An 18,773-nucleotide genomic window follows, 5' to 3' on the forward strand; every position below is an offset into this window, starting at 1 on the left:
CCAGTGTAGCGGCTTGTTAGTTATGTTACTTGCAGCTCTTAGAACAGGTTCATCAGTTAATAAAAAATGACTAAATTACAATGACAGGACTCCTCGTATGGTCAAGACACTTTCATCTGTGCATGATCTTTTCTATCAGCTGAAGGAACCTGTTGGATCAAATTTCTTCTGATCATCTGGACAGTAAGGAGACAGGCATTGTGGGGAAGGGGCAAGTTGGGCATTTGCTTTAGACCAAAGTAAATTCCAACAAAGAGGGAACAAACACCAAGGCTGAAACTTCAGTCAAGCCTAGTTCTTTGTATCATGTGTGGCTTTTTCCTTCTTGTTCTGTTATTGATAGCTCTTACAGTTTTTCTGTTGAGCTGGGGTAAAAGTCATTACTTTGTGGTGAAAGGAATGAGTAGAGTATGGATTATGACCTGTTGGACCCTTAAGCTTCCACACTCTGCTTATATGAATACATTAATAGACAAGAGATCTGAAGTCAAGATTATCTGCAAGCCCACAGCTCTGGCAAACTACATAAAACAGCACTGTGAAGCTCTAGCCCACCCTCCACAGGCTAGATGGCCAAGGACAGACCCTCACTTGCAGATTCTCTCCAATTTGATATGGCCCACAGGAGATGATGGTGGAGTCATCTTCACAAGAGATAATCTACTCTTAGAAGATGGGGGTATTGTAGCTCTGGACTGGGCTGTTGGGCTGAAAGACCTGAAAGCTCAAACCAAGAAGGAACATCCTCCAGGAGGAAGAGCTCTAGGCTGCCATTCCATTAATTCACCCATCGTCATTTTGATCCCTAACGCTTTAGGGAAGATCACACGTCATTTGCTCAGCTTGTGCCGCCTGGCTTTACAACAGGGATTCTACCCAGTGATCTTTCATCGCCGTGGTCATGGGGGCTGCCCGCTTACTACTCCACGTTACCAGCAGTTTGGGGATCCCACTGACCTGGTGCAGGCGGTAGCATATTTGCAGTATCGCCATCCCTCCTCAGCTCTGCTTGCCATCAGTGAAGGCTCTGGATCTGGTCTGCTGCTGTCTTACCTTGGGGAGTGTGGCTCGTCTTCTTACCTGGTAGCAGCGTCCTGCATCTCACCGGTGTTCCATGGGCAAGTGTGGTTTGAGACCCCTCTCCCATGGCTGTATCATGAAGCAGCCCTTCTGTACCGCAAGCTGCAACTTAGTAGGTAAGAACAGTTCTTGAAGTTAGTGATCAGAACAGTGTTTTACACATATGTTTAAAATATTATGAGGCAGGAACTAGAAAAATCATGTTCCGTAACTTTTTCATTGAATGAGGATGCAATTGTTGCCTTTCAAACACGATCATTACCACTGCCCTGATCACTGTGGGTTCACACTCTCAGACAACAGAGCCATATCAGCAATCTGTTATTGTCTTCATATAGGCAAGTGATATGGAGACAAGTCACAAATCAAGTTGAGATTTCTCAGCTTTAAGCTAAAATAAATCTGGGCTCCTTTAGACATGATCTTTTTCCATTCCTCCAAACTTTACGCTCCCTAACAAACTGAAGCTGTTTTTGCTGATTAGCCATACTGGATTCCTTAAGGCTAAACAGCTGTTTAGTCCTAATCCCTTGAGTTTCTTTCATATTGTGCATGTGGAAATGCTCTTACTGTCACTATTAAACATATCCGTTAGTCCCTTAGTGTTGCTTTCTACCGTTTGCTTTAACCAAAAGTGATCACCGATTATCATCGTTTAAGATTAAGATAGTTTTAGCGATCTCCTTGGATGTTTGCTCTTTCTGCTTGATGTACATCTTTTCCACGGCCACATAATGTGCCTTTCCACATGGCCGTTTAACAAATGAGAAGCTACTATAACTTGTTGCCAGCTGAAACAGAATCACGCATGCGTTAATTATCCAGTGCGAGGCTCTTGCCTTTTTGCTTATTGAATCGAGGTGGTGGCCTTTTTTTGGCCAGGCAGTGTAATGATGCAGTGAAGCAAAATCCTAAACAACAATAATTCTGTCCAATCGCGAGATCCTGAGCATTCTACAGTCTAAATATTTGTTTCCTGTTGTATTTTGTTTTATATCCCCAGCAGTGTGATTCTGAATGTGACAGCTGCAGATTACCTAGCTTGATGGGTAGCTTTATAAGTTCGCCCACCACGTACATACACGCCCACATGTGACCGCACAAGCACCTCCGAACACAACCACAGGACACAAACTTGTGGCGACGTGAACAATTTGTTGTCTACCAGTGTGAACACAGGGTTAGAGGTATTCCTGGTACACATGAAACACAGTGGATCAAGGAATGTTGAATGCCAACACAATTTCAAAAATGAAATGTCCCATGCATCTGGCACCCACTTTCCAGCCTTGGCTTTCCAGACTCTGTTAATCCTCATCACCTTGCCATGAGCATGTTCACCATTGTCACCAGATAGTACCTCACAATTTATACTAAGTTACTTAGCTTGGCTACATTCACATTACCAGGCTGAAGTGATTTTTAATGGCATTACCAGATCTGATTTTTTTAATGGCTGTGTGAACGAGCCAAATACAAATTCCAAATCAGATTTGAGTCACTTTCATATGTGGTGCTAAATCGGATATGTATCCGATCCATAGACATGTAATATTTATGGATCTTTTTGCTTTTACCCATGCACTACATCTCTCATACCCACACATCTCTTGGTGCAGCTGTGCAGCTGTAGCTGCAAAAATAGCAAAAGTAAGCTGCTCCACATATGAGCTGCTAACACTTTCTTTTCCCTTTATAAAGCTACGAGTCGTCTCTCAAATATGATGGGTTTTTTTTGGTGGTGGTGAAGAAGGAAACGTTTATGCACATATCAATGTGCGCATGTGAGGCGTTTCAGAGACAGATTTGTTCACATTACACACAGCTACAGATCACTTACATTTGTGAATGTGAACCACCAGGATAGCCAAATTCAATCTGAGCAAAAAATTGGATTTGAGCAATGTGGTTTATAATGTGAACGTAGCCTTTGTGTGGGCAATAAGTCACTTCACAATTTCTTTTTTGGCAACACTGTCCCATGAAATCTTTTTTAAATATTTGGCAAAAAGTTCTACAAATCTGCAGTAATTTAGCACAATTTAGCACAGGTCTCTGATTTGTTCTTTTTTTCTAACTACAGATATGCAACCGCTCTAAACTCAATTATGGAGGTTGAGAAAATCCTCCGCTGCCGTTCCCTTAAAGACATGGAGGAGCTCATGTTTTGCAAAGCCAATATGCATGATAACGATAAGACGGACACAACTGACCATGATCCTTTACAACCGAGGTCAAGATCATGTGTAAAACCTGACTGGGCAGGCTACTGGGATCATAATGAACCGTTGAGAGATGCAGATGAAGTGGCTGTTCCTGTTCTCTGTGTGTGCAGTAGTGATGACCCTCTTGTACCTGCTTCCTCGACCCTGCCGATGTCCCTGTTCCAGAACAGTCCTTACTTCCTTCTGGCCCTGACAAGTTCGGGAAGCCACTGTGGATTCATTCAGGAGAAACCCGGAGGTACTGGTTGCTGGAGTCACGAGGCAGTGCTGGAATATTTCCAGGTGGTGGGAGATTTCTTTAAAGCGGAGGAGAAGAAATGTTTTATGGAAGGATCTGTTGGCCACTATGCTGTTCAAGGGCTTAAGGCAAGGACAGGCACAGCTGTGCCCAGGAAGAGGCGAGCAGTTGTGATCAGGAGAGAAAGATCTGTCTTGGGTCCACAGAGACAACTCTCAGCTCATTCAGGACTGGTTCCTTTTGAAGAAGAGCAGAACACGTTCACTTGGAACAGATCATACACTCGCTGAGTGTACATGTACTGTAGAGGACAGTGGTGGAAGGTCAAACGCCTTTTAAACAGGTGTAAAAATGCTAGGGGAGTCACTCGATATTTCATCGAAATCGATCGAAATTGTCATGGTCTCGAGCCTCGAAGTCAAAAAGAGCTATGCAAGCACTGAAAGAGCAGCCCTTTCTCCAGAGAACGTGGACATTCTCATCTCCTTAAAGAAAAACTTAAAAAAATAATTAAATAAATAAAAATAACAGTTGTTTTGTCTAGCCTCAAATATGTTAATAGTTTTGGCACCTTAAGGAGCATCTTTCTCTCAGATAAAGTTAATAATATATCTTTGTTAAAGAAAAAATAACTTGTCAACTTGTCATTGACCAAGTCTTATTTTTCATGTTTAACTGTTATAGTAGGATAGAGTTCAGTTTGTTAAAGCTCTAATTGTTCTATTATTTTGTACATGACTTTTTCTGTATTTTTTTTGTGTTGTTGCACATTGCTGTTTTAACAGTGCACACTGCTGCTACCAAAAAAAGCCACTAGATGGCATTACATATATATCTTAACTACATTATTTAAATTTGACCATTAGTGCCTAATGTGGTGGATTACAGATCACTTGCATCACTTTGCATCACTTATATCAAGCCCACCTTTTGAAATAAGATATTGTAAATTTGAAGAATCAAACCAATGACCGATCATAGACTAATCTAAAACTGGCATAGGCCTCTCTGCTGTAAAAAAAAGAAAATCGAGAATCGAATCGAATCGTGACCCTAAAAGCGGAAATAAAATCTAATCGAAGAATCGTGACACCCCTAAAAAATGCCCTTACATTCTTTGCATGGGCAATGCCATACCCATATAGCTAGCATTGTAAGCCTGTTGGGAGCATCGGCTAAAAGTGCTGTATTTCAGAATGCTGGGGGTGAACGGAAGTGAGCTTTTCTAGAAAAATGTACTCAAAATTATGTTTTACTACAACAAAAGTCCATTTCACACCAGATTTCTCCTTTGTGCAAGCAAATCCCATAAAATGTACTTTTCCACCTACAAAGAACCATATCAGGACCAGCATGTACTAAAATTACTTTATTACAGTTGATTCTTTATCCAGTAGCCCTCTGCCAACAAAAGGAGTAATTACAAACAAAACATTACATGTCCCCTAAAGTTTTCAGAACTTTTTTGTTTACATTTTAATTATTTTTTTCTTGTTATGAATAGCCATACATTTGTTGTAATCTCTGACATTCAGCTTTTCACAATCTATACATTTTAATACAGGTTATATATGGATTGTTATGGTAATGTCGAAGCAGGAAAAAAGGAAACAGTGACCATTAAAATAAAATATTTGAAGCAATACTGGTAAACACACGCTGTACAGAGACACACCCCTTGCTTTGTTATTGCCCAATCCCCTTGTTCTCACGCTTTTGAAAAGGGTCATTCAAACATGGGTATGATAAGGGCTGCGATGTGACACTGCATGGATTACATACACACACTTCCACAAGGGGGCACACCTCCTCTCTCCTTCTAAACACATACGGCACAGTCCAGCTCCAGCACCTCGGGCAGGATGGACCTTATTAGGAGAGTGACTGACCTTAGCTGAAGGACAGGGGGGGTAATAAACAGATGAGCTCTAGTGTAACCTGATTTCCGACTCTGCTGATCCCAATAGAGTGCTGAAAATGAGGTTGGCTATAGGATTTTGGCATGGTGCATCTATCTGAATGCTGTGGTTTCTTTAGGTTAGGTTTAGTTGCTCCTCCTTGGTTTGGCCCAGGTCCTCACAGGCCTGAAAAAGTACAATGGCTCAGTTGGCTTGCGATATAGGCTAGATAAAGACTAAGCTTAATGACATCGCTATGTACTCAGTGATGCCATGCACACACCAAAGAACATGTACCAAGCTAGTTTATAGATGACAGCGTAGATAGACATTGAAGCATTCAGAGCCTTGGACACTAGCAGTTTTAGCAGAGTTAAAAAAAAGTCAAATAATTGATTTGACAACCCTGTGATGGCAGTTGTGTTACGGCTTCATCTCGTTCTGAACGAGAATGAAACCCTTTGAGTAATATGATGAAAGTAAACCTCACAGATCTTACCGTGGATATTGATAATGAAAGAACATGAACGAGGTGAGTGGGAGGTGGAGAGGGACAGAGAGAGAGAGAGAGAGAAAGAGGTAGAGAGAGAGAGACGGGGAAAGAGAGCTAGAGAGAACACTGTCAGTATGAGGAGTTCAGGGGCGATATGGAATCAAGAGGTCTTTTAGCTGTGCTCCAACCCTGTGAGAATTTGCATGATATTTGTCTTTAAATACTATTAGAAACAGAGCTGTTTTTTTCTTTTTTTTTGTCTTCACATTCAAGCAGTTAATTTTTTAAACTAGTTGGGTTCATCTTTCATAATCTTATATTTCCTTTTTTCTTTAAAGTTCTAAAATGTACAATATACACAAACTCTTCCTATACATCCCACTTTAAAGCTGTCTCTTTACTATATCTCTAACATATCACACTGTTATATTTGCTTTTCTGACGTTTTTTTTTGTTTCTTCTTCTTTCGTTTGATCACTTTTGTACACATCATTTATTATAAATGCTCAGTTGAGGGTGGATGTTGGGCAGCAGATGCCAAAGCTCTGGGATGGGTGTGAAAGTGACAAAGGCATTGCAGGGGCGACAGCAGCGGCACCCACTCACCCAGCAAAAACATTCAGCGGTCACAAACCTGCCCAGAACTGACCTTCCCTGCTTTAAACCCACACATACTGCCACGATACGAAGCCTGGGGAGAGGCAGGAGGGAACAAATGAGGTCCAAAAGGTAAAGAAGAGGGGGAAAAAAATAAAAGAACAGGACAAAAATAGATTAGACCCATTAAGGCCTTTCTTTTGTCAGTTTCTTTCAAGCAGGTGAAAGCTTCTGCCTCTTGCATAGCTGGGAAAAGAGTTAAAACTTTGGCATTCTGAGTATGAATCTGATATCTGACAGACATCAGTCTATTTCTTTTTAATATTATTATTATTATTATTATTATTATTATTATCCTCTCTACAGCTGAGGGAAAGATTTCAACGCCACACCACCCACTCATCCATTCATACATATATACACATATATTTATATATTTACACATCAGTATTTTCCTAGCAGAACATTCATTTTGTGCAGTCTAAAACAAAACCCTACATCTCAAATTCCCTTATACACCGACACACACCGGGGTCAACTTCCTTTATCCAACAAGCTTCTTTCTCTCTCTCTCTCTCTTTCTCTCTCTCTCTCTCTCTCTCTAAGTCTTTCCATTTCTTGAATCAAATCAATACACACTTATAATCAAATCCTTACTTTCCATCCAACAAACTGAAAAACTGAAAACCTGATCTCATTAGACCTACCACACCCCTTTATTCCTCAGACCCTGTTTACACCTAATCACCTAATCTGCACTGAGCATCAGGATTATATCTGAATAAGGCCAAACCATCTTTTAAAAAAGAAAACTAGATGGTGTGAACAGCCAAAAAGCATTTACATTCAGATTGGTATTGATAGGCTTGATAGCCATAAACAAACAACAGAAAATCAAATTTTTGGAGGTGGACTGAACAGCAGTTCAGCAGCAAAACTGGATGCTCTGGTCATTTAAATTAGACAATCAAAACTAACCAGACGATTCATGTGGCTACAATTTTATCAGGACACAATCCAGATGCTACATAACAATACAAAGCAAAGAGATGCAAACAGGGTATCAGGAAACCCACAGACAATCTGACTGACTCACACTACATACATTTATGGCAACGTAAACCTATGTTTTAATGCAAAGGGTCTCTTGACATTACTAATCAATCCTGGCTTGCGATGTGCTACTGCTAAAATTAGAACTATGAAGGAACTTTGGTAGATTACCAAATCTGGCACAGGCATACAATCATCACGGCCACATTTCTCTGGGACTCTCACAGCATTGTAAATAGTAAAAATTGTCCTGACAAAAAACAAAAACAACGTAAAAAAAAATAGTAATCTTTATCTATACAATAAAGCTTCAGGACATTAGTGCTTAGTGTTTTAAAACTAACCAAAGTTGGCTGTTAATGATTTCACCTCCAATGGCACAGCATCAACAACAAAATAAATCAAGTGCATTTTATTAAAGCTACTTTAACAATGGATGGCCCCCAGCGGTAAAAGATTCCAAAGTCTCCAAAATAAAAAGAAAAAACTGGCTTTACCCGTTAATAAATGATTTATATCTCTGTCCACATTCTGTCGTGTGCCACTTCTAATTAAAATGTGCTAACGTTAAAATCAGGTCTCTGATGCATTTTTGAAGGTACTGTCTAAGTTTCCTTACAATTCTGAGCGTCATCTCAAGCAGCAACCCGCCCACAAGATCATGATAAAACCCATGACTGATTTACATACAAAATCCTTTGCTTCCTGTCAGAGGAAACGCACTGCAATGAACCCAAACGGCATAACATAAATGCTCAGCATACCGAAGCAATGCCACTCTCTTTCTCTCCCTCCCTACTTTCTAAATGTTCTCATACTTTTATTACGTTTATCAGGCCTGTCATGATAAGTACATTTGGATATGAGCAAAATTTCAATATCGGTCTTTATGTTTTTCTCAGTGAGAAGAGTCCATTGACATGAACGTTTTACTTTATTAATATTTTATTTATTTATTTAGATATTTAAATATTTGTTGCATTGTTATGCTATTTTATTATCCTTAGGCATAAAAATGAAAATAATAATTACTTTTTTTTCTGTGGCAATATATCGATAAAAAAAAGAATAGTTATCGTGACAGACCTAATGTTTACTAGGTACGCTGTGCTGTAGACATTTCCAACATCATGCTGAGCTGAACTTCTAAGAGCTTTTCTCATTCATATCCAGGACTATAAGAATCTATGTCCTTTAATATAAGGTGCAAGAATTTAGTAAGGTAAACTGGGGGAAACATGAAAAATAAAATGCGGCAGAGGAACCTCAGGACCTCAAATGTACACCCACTCCTTCTCCCGTGGCTTCGTGGAACAGTGTGAGGCGGCTTGTAGTGGGCAGAGCGTGGGCAGTCTTACGTGTAGGACAGGTGCGAACCGTTGGAGATCTGAGAGGCGATGCTGGCGCTCCTGCTCATCCCCTGCTCACTACGCCCTCCCGACGAGGTTCGCCGCACTGCCTGAGGGCTGTTCCGCGCTCCCCCACCGCTACCACTTGACCGTTGGCTCCCCCCAGAGCCGTGGTGGCCCCAGGGAGGGGGCCCTCCGGCAGGTAAGCCGTGACCCCAGGGCTGCTGGATGGAGCCGCTCTGGCTAAGGTGGTGATGGTGGTGGTGGTGGCCGCCGTGGTGGCTGCCGTGCTGACTGCCATGATGCCCTCCTACCCCAGAACTGCCACCACCACTACCTCCCCAGTGTGACCCCTGCGAGCCGGCCCCGTGCTGAGAGCTCCAGCCGCCAGGGGCCCCTGGGAAGCTGTGGCTGTGGCCATCAGATGAGGCCAGGTTGGAGAGCACCATGTTGCTGAAGCCCAGGCGCATGCTCTCAGAGTCGAACGCTTCAATCTCGCGCGCCTGCCGCTCCAGCAGACTGCGAATCCTCTCAGAGCGCTCGTTCTGCAGGGCCAGCATTTCCTCTTCGATCTGCGGTACACAGCAAACATTTGTTCCAAAGACTTTTATAGAACAAAACAAAAACAAACAAAACACAAAGAAATAATTCACACACCTTCTGTTCGAGGAGGGCTCTGCGCAGCGAGACTCTTTGCTCAAGCTCTTTCCTCTCACGGTCATGCTGCGCATCCGTCTGCATCTTGATCTTGCTCTGATACGCGTTCAACAGCTCCAGCTCCTGCTGCAACTGCATCTTCAGCACCTGGCACTCCTCCTCCTGGGCCTCATCCAATCGCAACTGAAGCAAGGGACAGAGAGTGAGAATGGAATGCAGGTTAGTGCCAGAAATCATCCTTATTAACAACCTACGACCCCCTTACAGGTCAGTATTTAGACAACTCTTAATGTGCTCTTAAATGCTTCACACAATATAAGGACAAAAAGTCTTGGGATGCCTGCTAACCCAGTGCCCAGGGAAGGCTTTCTACTGGATTTTGGAGCAATGCTGTTAGGATTTAATTGCCTTCAGTGACAAGAGTGTTTGGTAAGAACCACCACCCCACCTCATCATCCCCAACTCATTATCTAAGTCCTGGATGGAACATAATCATAATTCCAGAGAACATGGTTTTACTGCTCAGTGTTGGGAGAGGGCTTTATATACCCCTTTAGCTCACACCAGGCATTAGATATAGTGCCAATAGGTTAATGCTATATACTACAGAGAGTCCTATGCTACTGGGAATACTTCTCTACAGACAGACACAATGCAAGCTTCATATTTTGACACCATAATATTCCTGATTTTTATGCATCTGAAGCTACATTTACACTACAGCTAAAAGAGGCCAAAATCTGAACACAGCCTAAGGACCAGTCACATTACACCCCTTGGCCCTACCACTTAGTCCTACTTCTTTGTTTTGTGTGTTTAAGCCTAGAGGTAGGGTTTCCCCATTCCCAAAATTTTTCCCCAATTTTTTATTTATTTGTTTTGATGACGTATCAGGTTTGTGAAGGATGACCCATTTCTTAGAGGGAAGATATCATCCACTTCCCCATAAATCTGACTTTGAATGATGAGGGTGACAGGGTGTGGAAGAAGTGAGAAATGGAATTGGGCCCAAGTCTCATCTTATGATATCTTATGATACTGTGCTGCCAATGGTAAATCACCATTGGAAATTCTTTCTGGACAAGGTTAAGACTTGCTAAGACCTGAAAACTGTCAGATTGGTTCACATTATTTAGATAAAAATAATTTTAATTTCCAAGATCAAAAAGATTTCAGTCTTGATTTGTCCAAACACACAAAAAAAAACTACTGAGACAAAACCTGCCACTGCATTAGATCCTTCACTTACAGCCTGTGTAGAGAGCATGTCATTGATTGAGTGGTCATACTGCTCAGCCAGAATGGCCAGTTTGCGTGTCTGCTCCTCTTTGAGTCTCTTCAACACAGCCTTGTGGTCCGACTTGGGGGTGGTCTCCAGTAGGTGGTTGCGCAGGGCCTTGTACTGCCGTGTCTGGATCTTACATGTATCCTGAAACTGTTTCTTGATCTGCAGCTCCTTGGACTGAGACACAAAGGCAGGCAGAAAGACACAACAAGGGGAGGGAGAAACAGACAGAGAGACAACAGGAACAACAACGAAAGAAAGAAATCGGAAGGGAGATGGAAATGAGTATTTGGAATTTGGTATTTGGAAACATTTTTCATACGTTCTCTTTAGTAACCTCTCTCTCTCTTTCTTTCTCTCTCTTACACACCTTCAGGCTCTTGGGTTGCTGGCGGACCTCCATCACATGCTTGCGGCGCAGCTCTCTCTCCCTGCGCTTGTTGTACTCCAGCTGGTTGGTGAGCTCAGTCTGGTGCTGCAGGCGGATCAGCTCAGTTCTCATCTTGTGGATGGTGCCCAGTTGCCTCACCTCCAGCTCCTGCATGGACTCGTGGTGCCGCAGCAGCATGGCATGCTCCAGGTCCTTCTGTGTCTGACGCTTATTCAGCTCCTGGAAGAATGGACAGGAGGGGACAGGAGAATATTAATTACAGGCTAAGGCAGACAAAAGGGAGTGCAGGGCTAGAGATATAGTGGTTGTTCGACCATGCCTTTGTGTGGACTACTGGCTGCATTGTGAATGTTTCTGGTCACATACATGTCTATGTGGTAAAGAGCAAACGAAATAACATTGAACATGAAAGAATGTCACGGAGTACCCTTACTGTTTTGTGTGTACTGTATCTTACATACACACAGCATTCAATTCTGAGAATGTGTACAACTTGAGGCACCAAATGGACATGATATGTAGGTATGCAGTAGAATTTAAACTCACAATCTACTGTCCACAATGAATGCATAGTTAACAAGCACAGTTTTCTCTATGCAAAAAAACATATAGTTTAGGCAAGAAACCAGGAGGTCAGAATTGTGGTCATTGAAAGGCCAAGCTCTGAAACTCCAGTGTCCTGCACAAACACATCCATTCAATTCAACCGACTGGCTCAGGTCAATAAAATTAAGCTTATTTGCAGCTGTAGATTATGATGTGTGACTAAAATGTGTCTAAATATAACATATTCTAAAATCTAACTTAAGTGTAAAACATATGTTAAAACAATCAGTAAACCTTAAGCTTGAACTCACTTCTCGTACAAGATCCTGCTCTACATTGTGTCTGGCAATGAGGATGCGGCGTTTAAAGCGCCGGCACTCCAGCTCCAGATATTGCCGCTGCCGACGCAGTAAGTTAGCCTCCTCCTCAGCCTGGAAGTGCTGGAAGTTTTCCTTCTGCTTGGATAGCCACTCCTGCTTCTCCTTCTTGGGTGTGGACTGGTTCTCATTCAGCTCCTGAGCAAATGGTGGGAAAAAAATGTAAGGAAGTGGAGTAAAAATTGGAGTCACTATTTTTTTCTTTTGCTTATTACGGACAGAAGAACCACGAAACTAAGACACACAAAATGCATGGATTATATATTTTTTTTATACTGGTAGAAATTCAATATTCACATATATGATCGCATCCAAATATCAGACCACCTTATTGTTTCTACAATCGCAAGTTCATTATATGATCTGCATTTATAGCTCCATGGTTATTGCAGCCCTCCAGGTATTATCTGGGTGGTGGATCATTCTCAGCACTGCACTTAGATTGTGTCTGATCCAATCGTAACAGCCCAAAACAAACTAATGTGCTTTCATTGAAGAGCGAATATAGTGAATGGAGTATAAGTATGCAGAGAAACAACACTATAGTCTGTAAATATAGAACTACAAAGTTCCCTTACATGATCAGTGAGTGTAGAAACAATCAAGTTGTCATACTATTGTGGTATGACTGATTACATTAAATACTTTTCTAAATGTCTTTAGAAAAAAGACATTTATATATTGCTTATAGGAACACTATTTTTTGCAAACAAATCAAAAAAACTAATCAGAACCTCTTTTAGTTGTTCCTTGCGTAGTTTGTATTCCCGTTTCTGCGATTCAATGAAGCTGCTTAGCTCTTTCTTCTGCTGAACCTGGATGTGCTGTTGAAACTTTTTCTCATCATTAGCAAATGACTTGGCCTTTAAGACAAAAAAAAAACAAAAAAAAAAAAAACATTTAAAACACATGGATTATGATATATCATGATTATATCATGGTTATGATATATTGTTTTTTTCATAGGAATACATGTGAATACATAGGAAAACATGTATAATTAATGATGTTATTAATATATAATTAGGGAGCATATTACATCTTTCTCCATGGCTGCCTGGTGCTTCTTCACCAGTTTCTCAATCTCAGCAGCAAAACTATTCCTCTGAGTTTCCAGCTCCTTGTCCAGCCTTAGTCTGTGCTCATCCATCTCGGCCTTCAGTTTGTTCTCCAGGGCCATCAGGTGCTTCTGGTGTTGCCGCCTCATGCGCTTGTAGCCAGACATCTGCTCTCTCAGCTCAGAGTCTTGTTCGTGCTCTTGCATCTGCCTTGTTACCTGAGTGGCAAATGGTCTGTGATTAACATTCTGTACAGACATCACTCACTCACTCAGTCTGCTAACCATTTTTGTACCAAGAGCTACACAGTGCTCCATTATGTAATTTGATGGGAGGTTTAAGACTAAAATAGGTGCTACTCCTGCTGTGACTTAAAAAGAAGTCATGACTCACCAATGAGGCCGTGCGGATGGTGGCAAAGTGCTCGCGGTTGCGGTGTTTGCGTTGGGGCGGCTGTGCTGGAGCTGCCGGAGGCTCAGAGGGGTGATTGTGTGCCTCTGATTCTTCACGGTAAACCTCTTCTTCCTCCTGTGAACACAAACGAGACAACAAACACGAACAAAGGAATTAAGCTTGCAAAATACCACATTTTAGAAATTAGTCCCACATTTGGAAATGAGTCCCAATCCCATTTCTCTTTTCTTCCCCTTTCCCTTGGTTTTCTAATCTAATACTTCCTTTTAGAAGAGTTACAGGGAGAAGATGTGAAATCCTTGCCCTAAGTATTGGGACAACCCTTGAAATTACCTGATACATATATAGCTAATAGCAGTGGAGCACTAAAGTTCAGCAACCTAACTGCTGCTTGAATACTAAACTTAGGGCTTTATCGTATGTCTTCAGAAAAGGAGCTGGCGGAGCAGCAATTAATTATTATTGTCGATTCCTTAATTCCTCTGTAATTGTGAGCTGAAATTAGCTTTTATTTTATTCTATTTCTTTCTATTTCACCTTAACTGCTGTGAGTTGCACAGTTTAAGGTGGAATAGGAAAGATAGCTAGCTAGCTACTGAAATTGTATACTAGCGACTTGTTTTCATGATTGTTATGAAAAAAAATGCCATTAAACATTGTAACTACACTTTAAACTATGGGTAATATAGTGCTTATCATAGCAGGAAAACAAAGTTGATCTGCTGCCATCTTGCCAGTGATTCTCAGCCATCTGTTTTGAGAGTGCTTCTGAAAAATCTCTGTCTGAAGGGCCATGTAGCTCTAACAATTCCCCTCACTCTACAGAATAATAAGAATCAAAATACCCTAATACCCTGTGAATGTGCAAAACAGAGAAGTAGGACTAAGTGGTAGGACCAAGGGGTAGAATGGGATTGAGCCTTTTAACACCGCTTGAAAAAAATCTAAATCTAAGCCACAATTAATATTAAACAAAATGAAATTAGTGATCTGATAGCGAACCTGTGGACGTACAGGTTTGAGATGTATGACGGAGCTGTTAGACATCACTGTGTCGTCTCCCTGCATTAGGTCCAGTTCACTCTTGTCATCTGCAGCATCAGGTAGGCTGTTGACTGAGCTGCTCTGAGAGCTGGCACTGATGGACATGCTGGGGATGGACTGGTTACTGCCCACACTGTTCACTGTGCCTGTACGTCCAGCGCCATGCTCTGGCTCCTGCACACAGACAACATATGTTTACAGACAATCATAAAATCGATAGTCACAAATACATGTATTAACTTTTCAAACTTAGGTTGGATAGATGAGGTTAGGTGGCCTGACCTCATCTCCTTCCTGTGACTCAGTGGCTGGTCCATTGTGTGCCTCCTGGAAGAGAATCTTCTTCATCTTGCGGTACTGCAGGTTGTCCAGCTCTCGGACTGCATCTTTGGTCCGCAAGATCAGGTCAATCAAAACAGTGTCTGGCCTCTCTCGCTGAACAAAGGCATGCTGTGTGCAGAGAAGTTCAATTTGAGAAGGAGATTATTAATATACTGTAGGGTTGCACAGTATAATCTGCATGAACTACAGGAATATTCATACTGCATGGAATAAATATTCACAGGACATCATTAGGAGCCTCTACAACTCCAAGTCTAGGCGTCTGGAATGCTGTGTTGCACATGCGTTACAGGCTACATCTCTACGTGTAGCTCCATAAATCTTACTGAGAGTTATCCATATCAGTCTATATTTTTAATAATGTATTGTTCCTGGAAAATGTATCTTCCTTCCAAAAAGCATTGTAAATCAGTCAACTTTTTTTTTTGATAATGAGTGTAAATAGCATGACAACAGAATAAAGTGTGTGCTGCCCAAAAGGTGCAGCTCAAATATTATATCTGCAATAAATCAAATGCACTACAAAAACATGAACATCTGAAACACAAACAGGATATACACACAGTGTTGCATTTAACTTTGTGATAAAATGCAATAACAGTGAATTTGGAGACACTGGGAGACACGGATTTGTGACACAAGAATAGCAAGATTCACTTATGGATAGTCTTTTAATGGTAAATACCATACAGACAAATAATGGAAAATGAACTTAATCAAATTACAGACCAGTTATCAATAACATCTGTACCATAGCATATTTTCAAATAAAACAATGTTTCATACTTTTAAACATGATGGGTAATGATGGTGAAAGGGAAAATGATTAGTTCCATTTTCCCTCTGATACCAGGTGACATAACCAAAAAGCAGAGTCATAAGTCACCACACTAGGATGTACTATGATGGAAAAACAGTTCTGATGATATAATAGGATTGACCATGCTTAATATGATCAGGGCCAAGAACTATAAAGAAAGAAGGTCATTTTTCTTTTTTATTTCAGGGTGACATTAAAAGGAAGCAGCCTCATCTGATTAAATCAAACATCAGTAAAGACAAGACAAGAGTTTCAGCATTCACCTGCAGCAAATCGTCAGAGTGCGGTCTGTCCTGGGGGATTTTCTGAAGGCAAGAGTCAACAAAGTTTCTAAAGTAATCCGTCCTAAGAAAGCAAACAAAAACACGGATTATTAGTTTGTAAAGGTTTGTTCATTTAGTCTTCTTGTACAGAATAGGCTGATCATGGGTGAATTATATATAAAATAAACTACTGGATTTTTTTCTGTTTGTGTGTACTGGCACACTTACCATTCACTAGACTGCAGTGTTGGGCTCTCATTCTGCGCTATATGGTATAAGGCACTCATCGCATTCATGTTGAACAGAGGGGGCTTCCTCTCAGCTAGAGGAAAACAATAAAGTAGCAAAAGATTAAACCCACACTTTCAAATATAAGTGTTTTTATCAGAAAGATACACTCAGAAATAAAATTGTTAAATGCTTAGTCCACCTAGTATATCTATGCTTTTCATCATTAAAATCTTGAAATTAAATACATACAGTAATGGCTGAAATGCAAATATATTTAGTTAACTCTTTTCCCTTTTATCTGTTTTTAGGTATGATTTTTTTTATTGCCCACACCTGTTTTTTAAATTTAAGTAAGTTTAAATAGCATCACATGCTTGAAACAAATATTAACCCACAATTTTGATATTGTGCCAGTTTTTGTACAATTTTGGCTTTTTTTCTCAGTTTTTCTGTGTTGTTCCAACACACAATGAAAATAAACAAACAGTTATATAACCAAACATGGATTTTTTTTCAGGGGTGCAAACACTTTTGCCCATTACTGTTGTAATTCGTGTAATTCTTAAACAAATACACTCCTAAAAGTTTAAAATAACAAACAAAGAACTACAAATTTCAACATCTATTTATGCAAATGTTAATGTATCATTAGATTCTGCCTTTAGTTTTCAATATGGGTGGGCAATATAGTAAAAATGTTTTACCATGATATTTTTACAAACACAATATTTATCACAATATTTTGATATATAGACAACAAAATGAACCAGTAGTGGCAGGTTTTAAAAACTGCTATTTAAATGCTATCCGACACTGCCCATTGTAATTGTTCATTTAACAAACATGATTAATTGTGCTCTTTATTATAATATGTACAGTAGGTCTACAATATAGTCACACAATAACGAAATACGAAAAAGTGGTCGTTTCCCACGCTGCTCTTCAAAATACTTAAACAGTTCTGTCGTGCGACAGAGAATGTCGTGTGAGAAGAATTTGCTAGTTAATGGTAGTGACAGTTTATTGGCTTTGAAATTATCCCTGAAATGGCTTTGACTGTAATAGCTGCATTTTCAAATGTCTGGTATGACCTGATAAAAACAGCCTTTAAACTGACAGCATAATACACATTTGTTTACAACAATGCAGTCATCTTACCTAGCTCTATACAAGTGATCCCAAGGGACCAGACATCCACTTTGCCATCATACTGTCCCTCATCCATGGCCAGTATCACCTCTGGGGCCATCCTGAGAGTGCAAAGATATAAGAGGAGATCAGTTTTCTCATCACTAAAGTACAAACAGTAAGTCTGCTATAAAGAATTACTATGCATTATTATATTAATGATACAAGACAACCTCTGTGCTCACCAATATGGCGTCCCCACAAAGGAATTGGCTGGAGAGGCAATGGAAGCAGAGCCAAAATCTGCTAATTTGACCTGTCCAGGCTCGGTCAGCAGGATGTTCCCAGCTTTGATATCCCTGTGAATGATATCCATTGAAAACAGTCAGTCAGACACAGGAACACAGAACACAGGAAAGATGACAATACTAAACCAGATAGCTCAGGTATGCCAAGCAACATGCTAGACAGATTAGCATTCTTGAGGTGGAATGTAAAGACACGCAGTCGCACACACACACACACACATACACACACTCGTAAACCTACCTGTGAATCATATTATGAGAATGAAGGTAGGCAAGCCCCTGCAAAGCACCATGGGTGATAGCTGCAATCTCTATTTCCTGAAGGGGCTTTTTGTGAACTGTGAAGTGAAAGAGCAGTGAACTGTGACTAAAATACACTTATAAATACTAGATGTGTTTTAAATTTTAATTTGGATCCATTTTTTTAAAAAGCCAACATATATAAACTTATGACCGGAAAGTAGGCACTAAACTGCTGAAACAATTATATTACATTAATAAATGTATTGTTTTATAATGATTCTAGTCAAAACTCGTTCCTCACCTTCAAGGAGGTCGGAGGCCGACCCCAAGCAGTATTCCATTGCAAGCTTAAGAAAAGAAAAAGAAAAAAAATTAGAGAGCTTATTAAACTTAAACCATGTGATGAAAGTGTGCTTGTAAATGAAAGTCAGTGAGAGAAAGGAATAGGCTATTATTACCCATGCTGTATGTTCCCGTAGATAGCATCCTTTATATTCTATGCTGTTTGGGTGTTGTATTCGCTGGAGGAATTTTACTTCTTTAATGATATCCTGCCATTTCTAGGGAAAAGATGAACATGCATACTCAGTGGCCATTAAATACTTTTCTCATCATTAAATCATTAAATATACTTTATTAATGTACTTTACTATGCAATACTGAATAAAAGGTATTATTAAACAATGATTTTGCAAATATACTGTTTGATAAAGAGGAAAAAACACTGGTGTCT

General features: G+C 40.4%; 2 protein-coding genes across 3 annotated transcripts in view; one reads left to right on the forward strand and one right to left on the reverse strand.

Moving 5' to 3' along the window:
* On the forward strand, positions 1-5,454 carry LOC103030406 (protein ABHD15). The gene is made up of 2 exons (XM_015608441.3): positions 1-1,196; positions 3,164-5,454. The coding sequence occupies exons 1-2, from the start codon at positions 307-309 to the stop codon at positions 3,831-3,833; spliced, it is 1,560 nt and encodes a 519-aa protein (XP_015463927.3). The 5' UTR covers positions 1-306; the 3' UTR covers positions 3,834-5,454.
* taok1b (TAO kinase 1b) overlaps positions 4,900-18,773 on the reverse strand; it is a 26,551-nt gene continuing 12,677 nt past the window's right edge. The window contains exons 4-20 of one of the 2 annotated variants that reach the window (XM_022676153.2): positions 18,499-18,600; positions 18,342-18,387; positions 18,039-18,135; positions 17,735-17,848; positions 17,520-17,611; positions 16,359-16,452; positions 16,131-16,212; positions 14,988-15,155; positions 14,664-14,879; positions 13,641-13,775; positions 13,229-13,465; positions 12,924-13,052; positions 12,124-12,327; positions 11,246-11,485; positions 10,840-11,052; positions 9,591-9,773; positions 4,900-9,505 (exon numbers count right to left, since the gene is read on the reverse strand). In XM_022676153.2, the coding sequence (XP_022531874.2) occupies positions 8,939-9,505; positions 9,591-9,773; positions 10,840-11,052; positions 11,246-11,485; positions 12,124-12,327; positions 12,924-13,052; positions 13,229-13,465; positions 13,641-13,775; positions 14,664-14,879; positions 14,988-15,155; positions 16,131-16,212; positions 16,359-16,452; positions 17,520-17,611; positions 17,735-17,848; positions 18,039-18,135; positions 18,342-18,387; positions 18,499-18,600 (2,919 nt within the window). In that variant the 3' untranslated portion in view covers positions 4,900-8,938. The remainder of the gene's footprint in view (positions 9,506-9,590; positions 9,774-10,839; positions 11,053-11,245; positions 11,486-12,123; positions 12,328-12,923; positions 13,053-13,228; positions 13,466-13,640; positions 13,776-14,663; positions 14,880-14,987; positions 15,156-16,130; positions 16,213-16,358; positions 16,453-17,519; positions 17,612-17,734; positions 17,849-18,038; positions 18,136-18,341; positions 18,388-18,498; positions 18,601-18,773) is intronic. The other variant, XM_022676154.2, reaches the window with a different exon arrangement.

The sequence above is a fragment of the Astyanax mexicanus genome, chromosome 17 (assembly GCF_023375975.1).
Source record: "Astyanax mexicanus isolate ESR-SI-001 chromosome 17, AstMex3_surface, whole genome shotgun sequence".
Lineage (NCBI taxonomy): Eukaryota > Metazoa > Chordata > Actinopteri > Characiformes > Acestrorhamphidae > Astyanax > Astyanax mexicanus.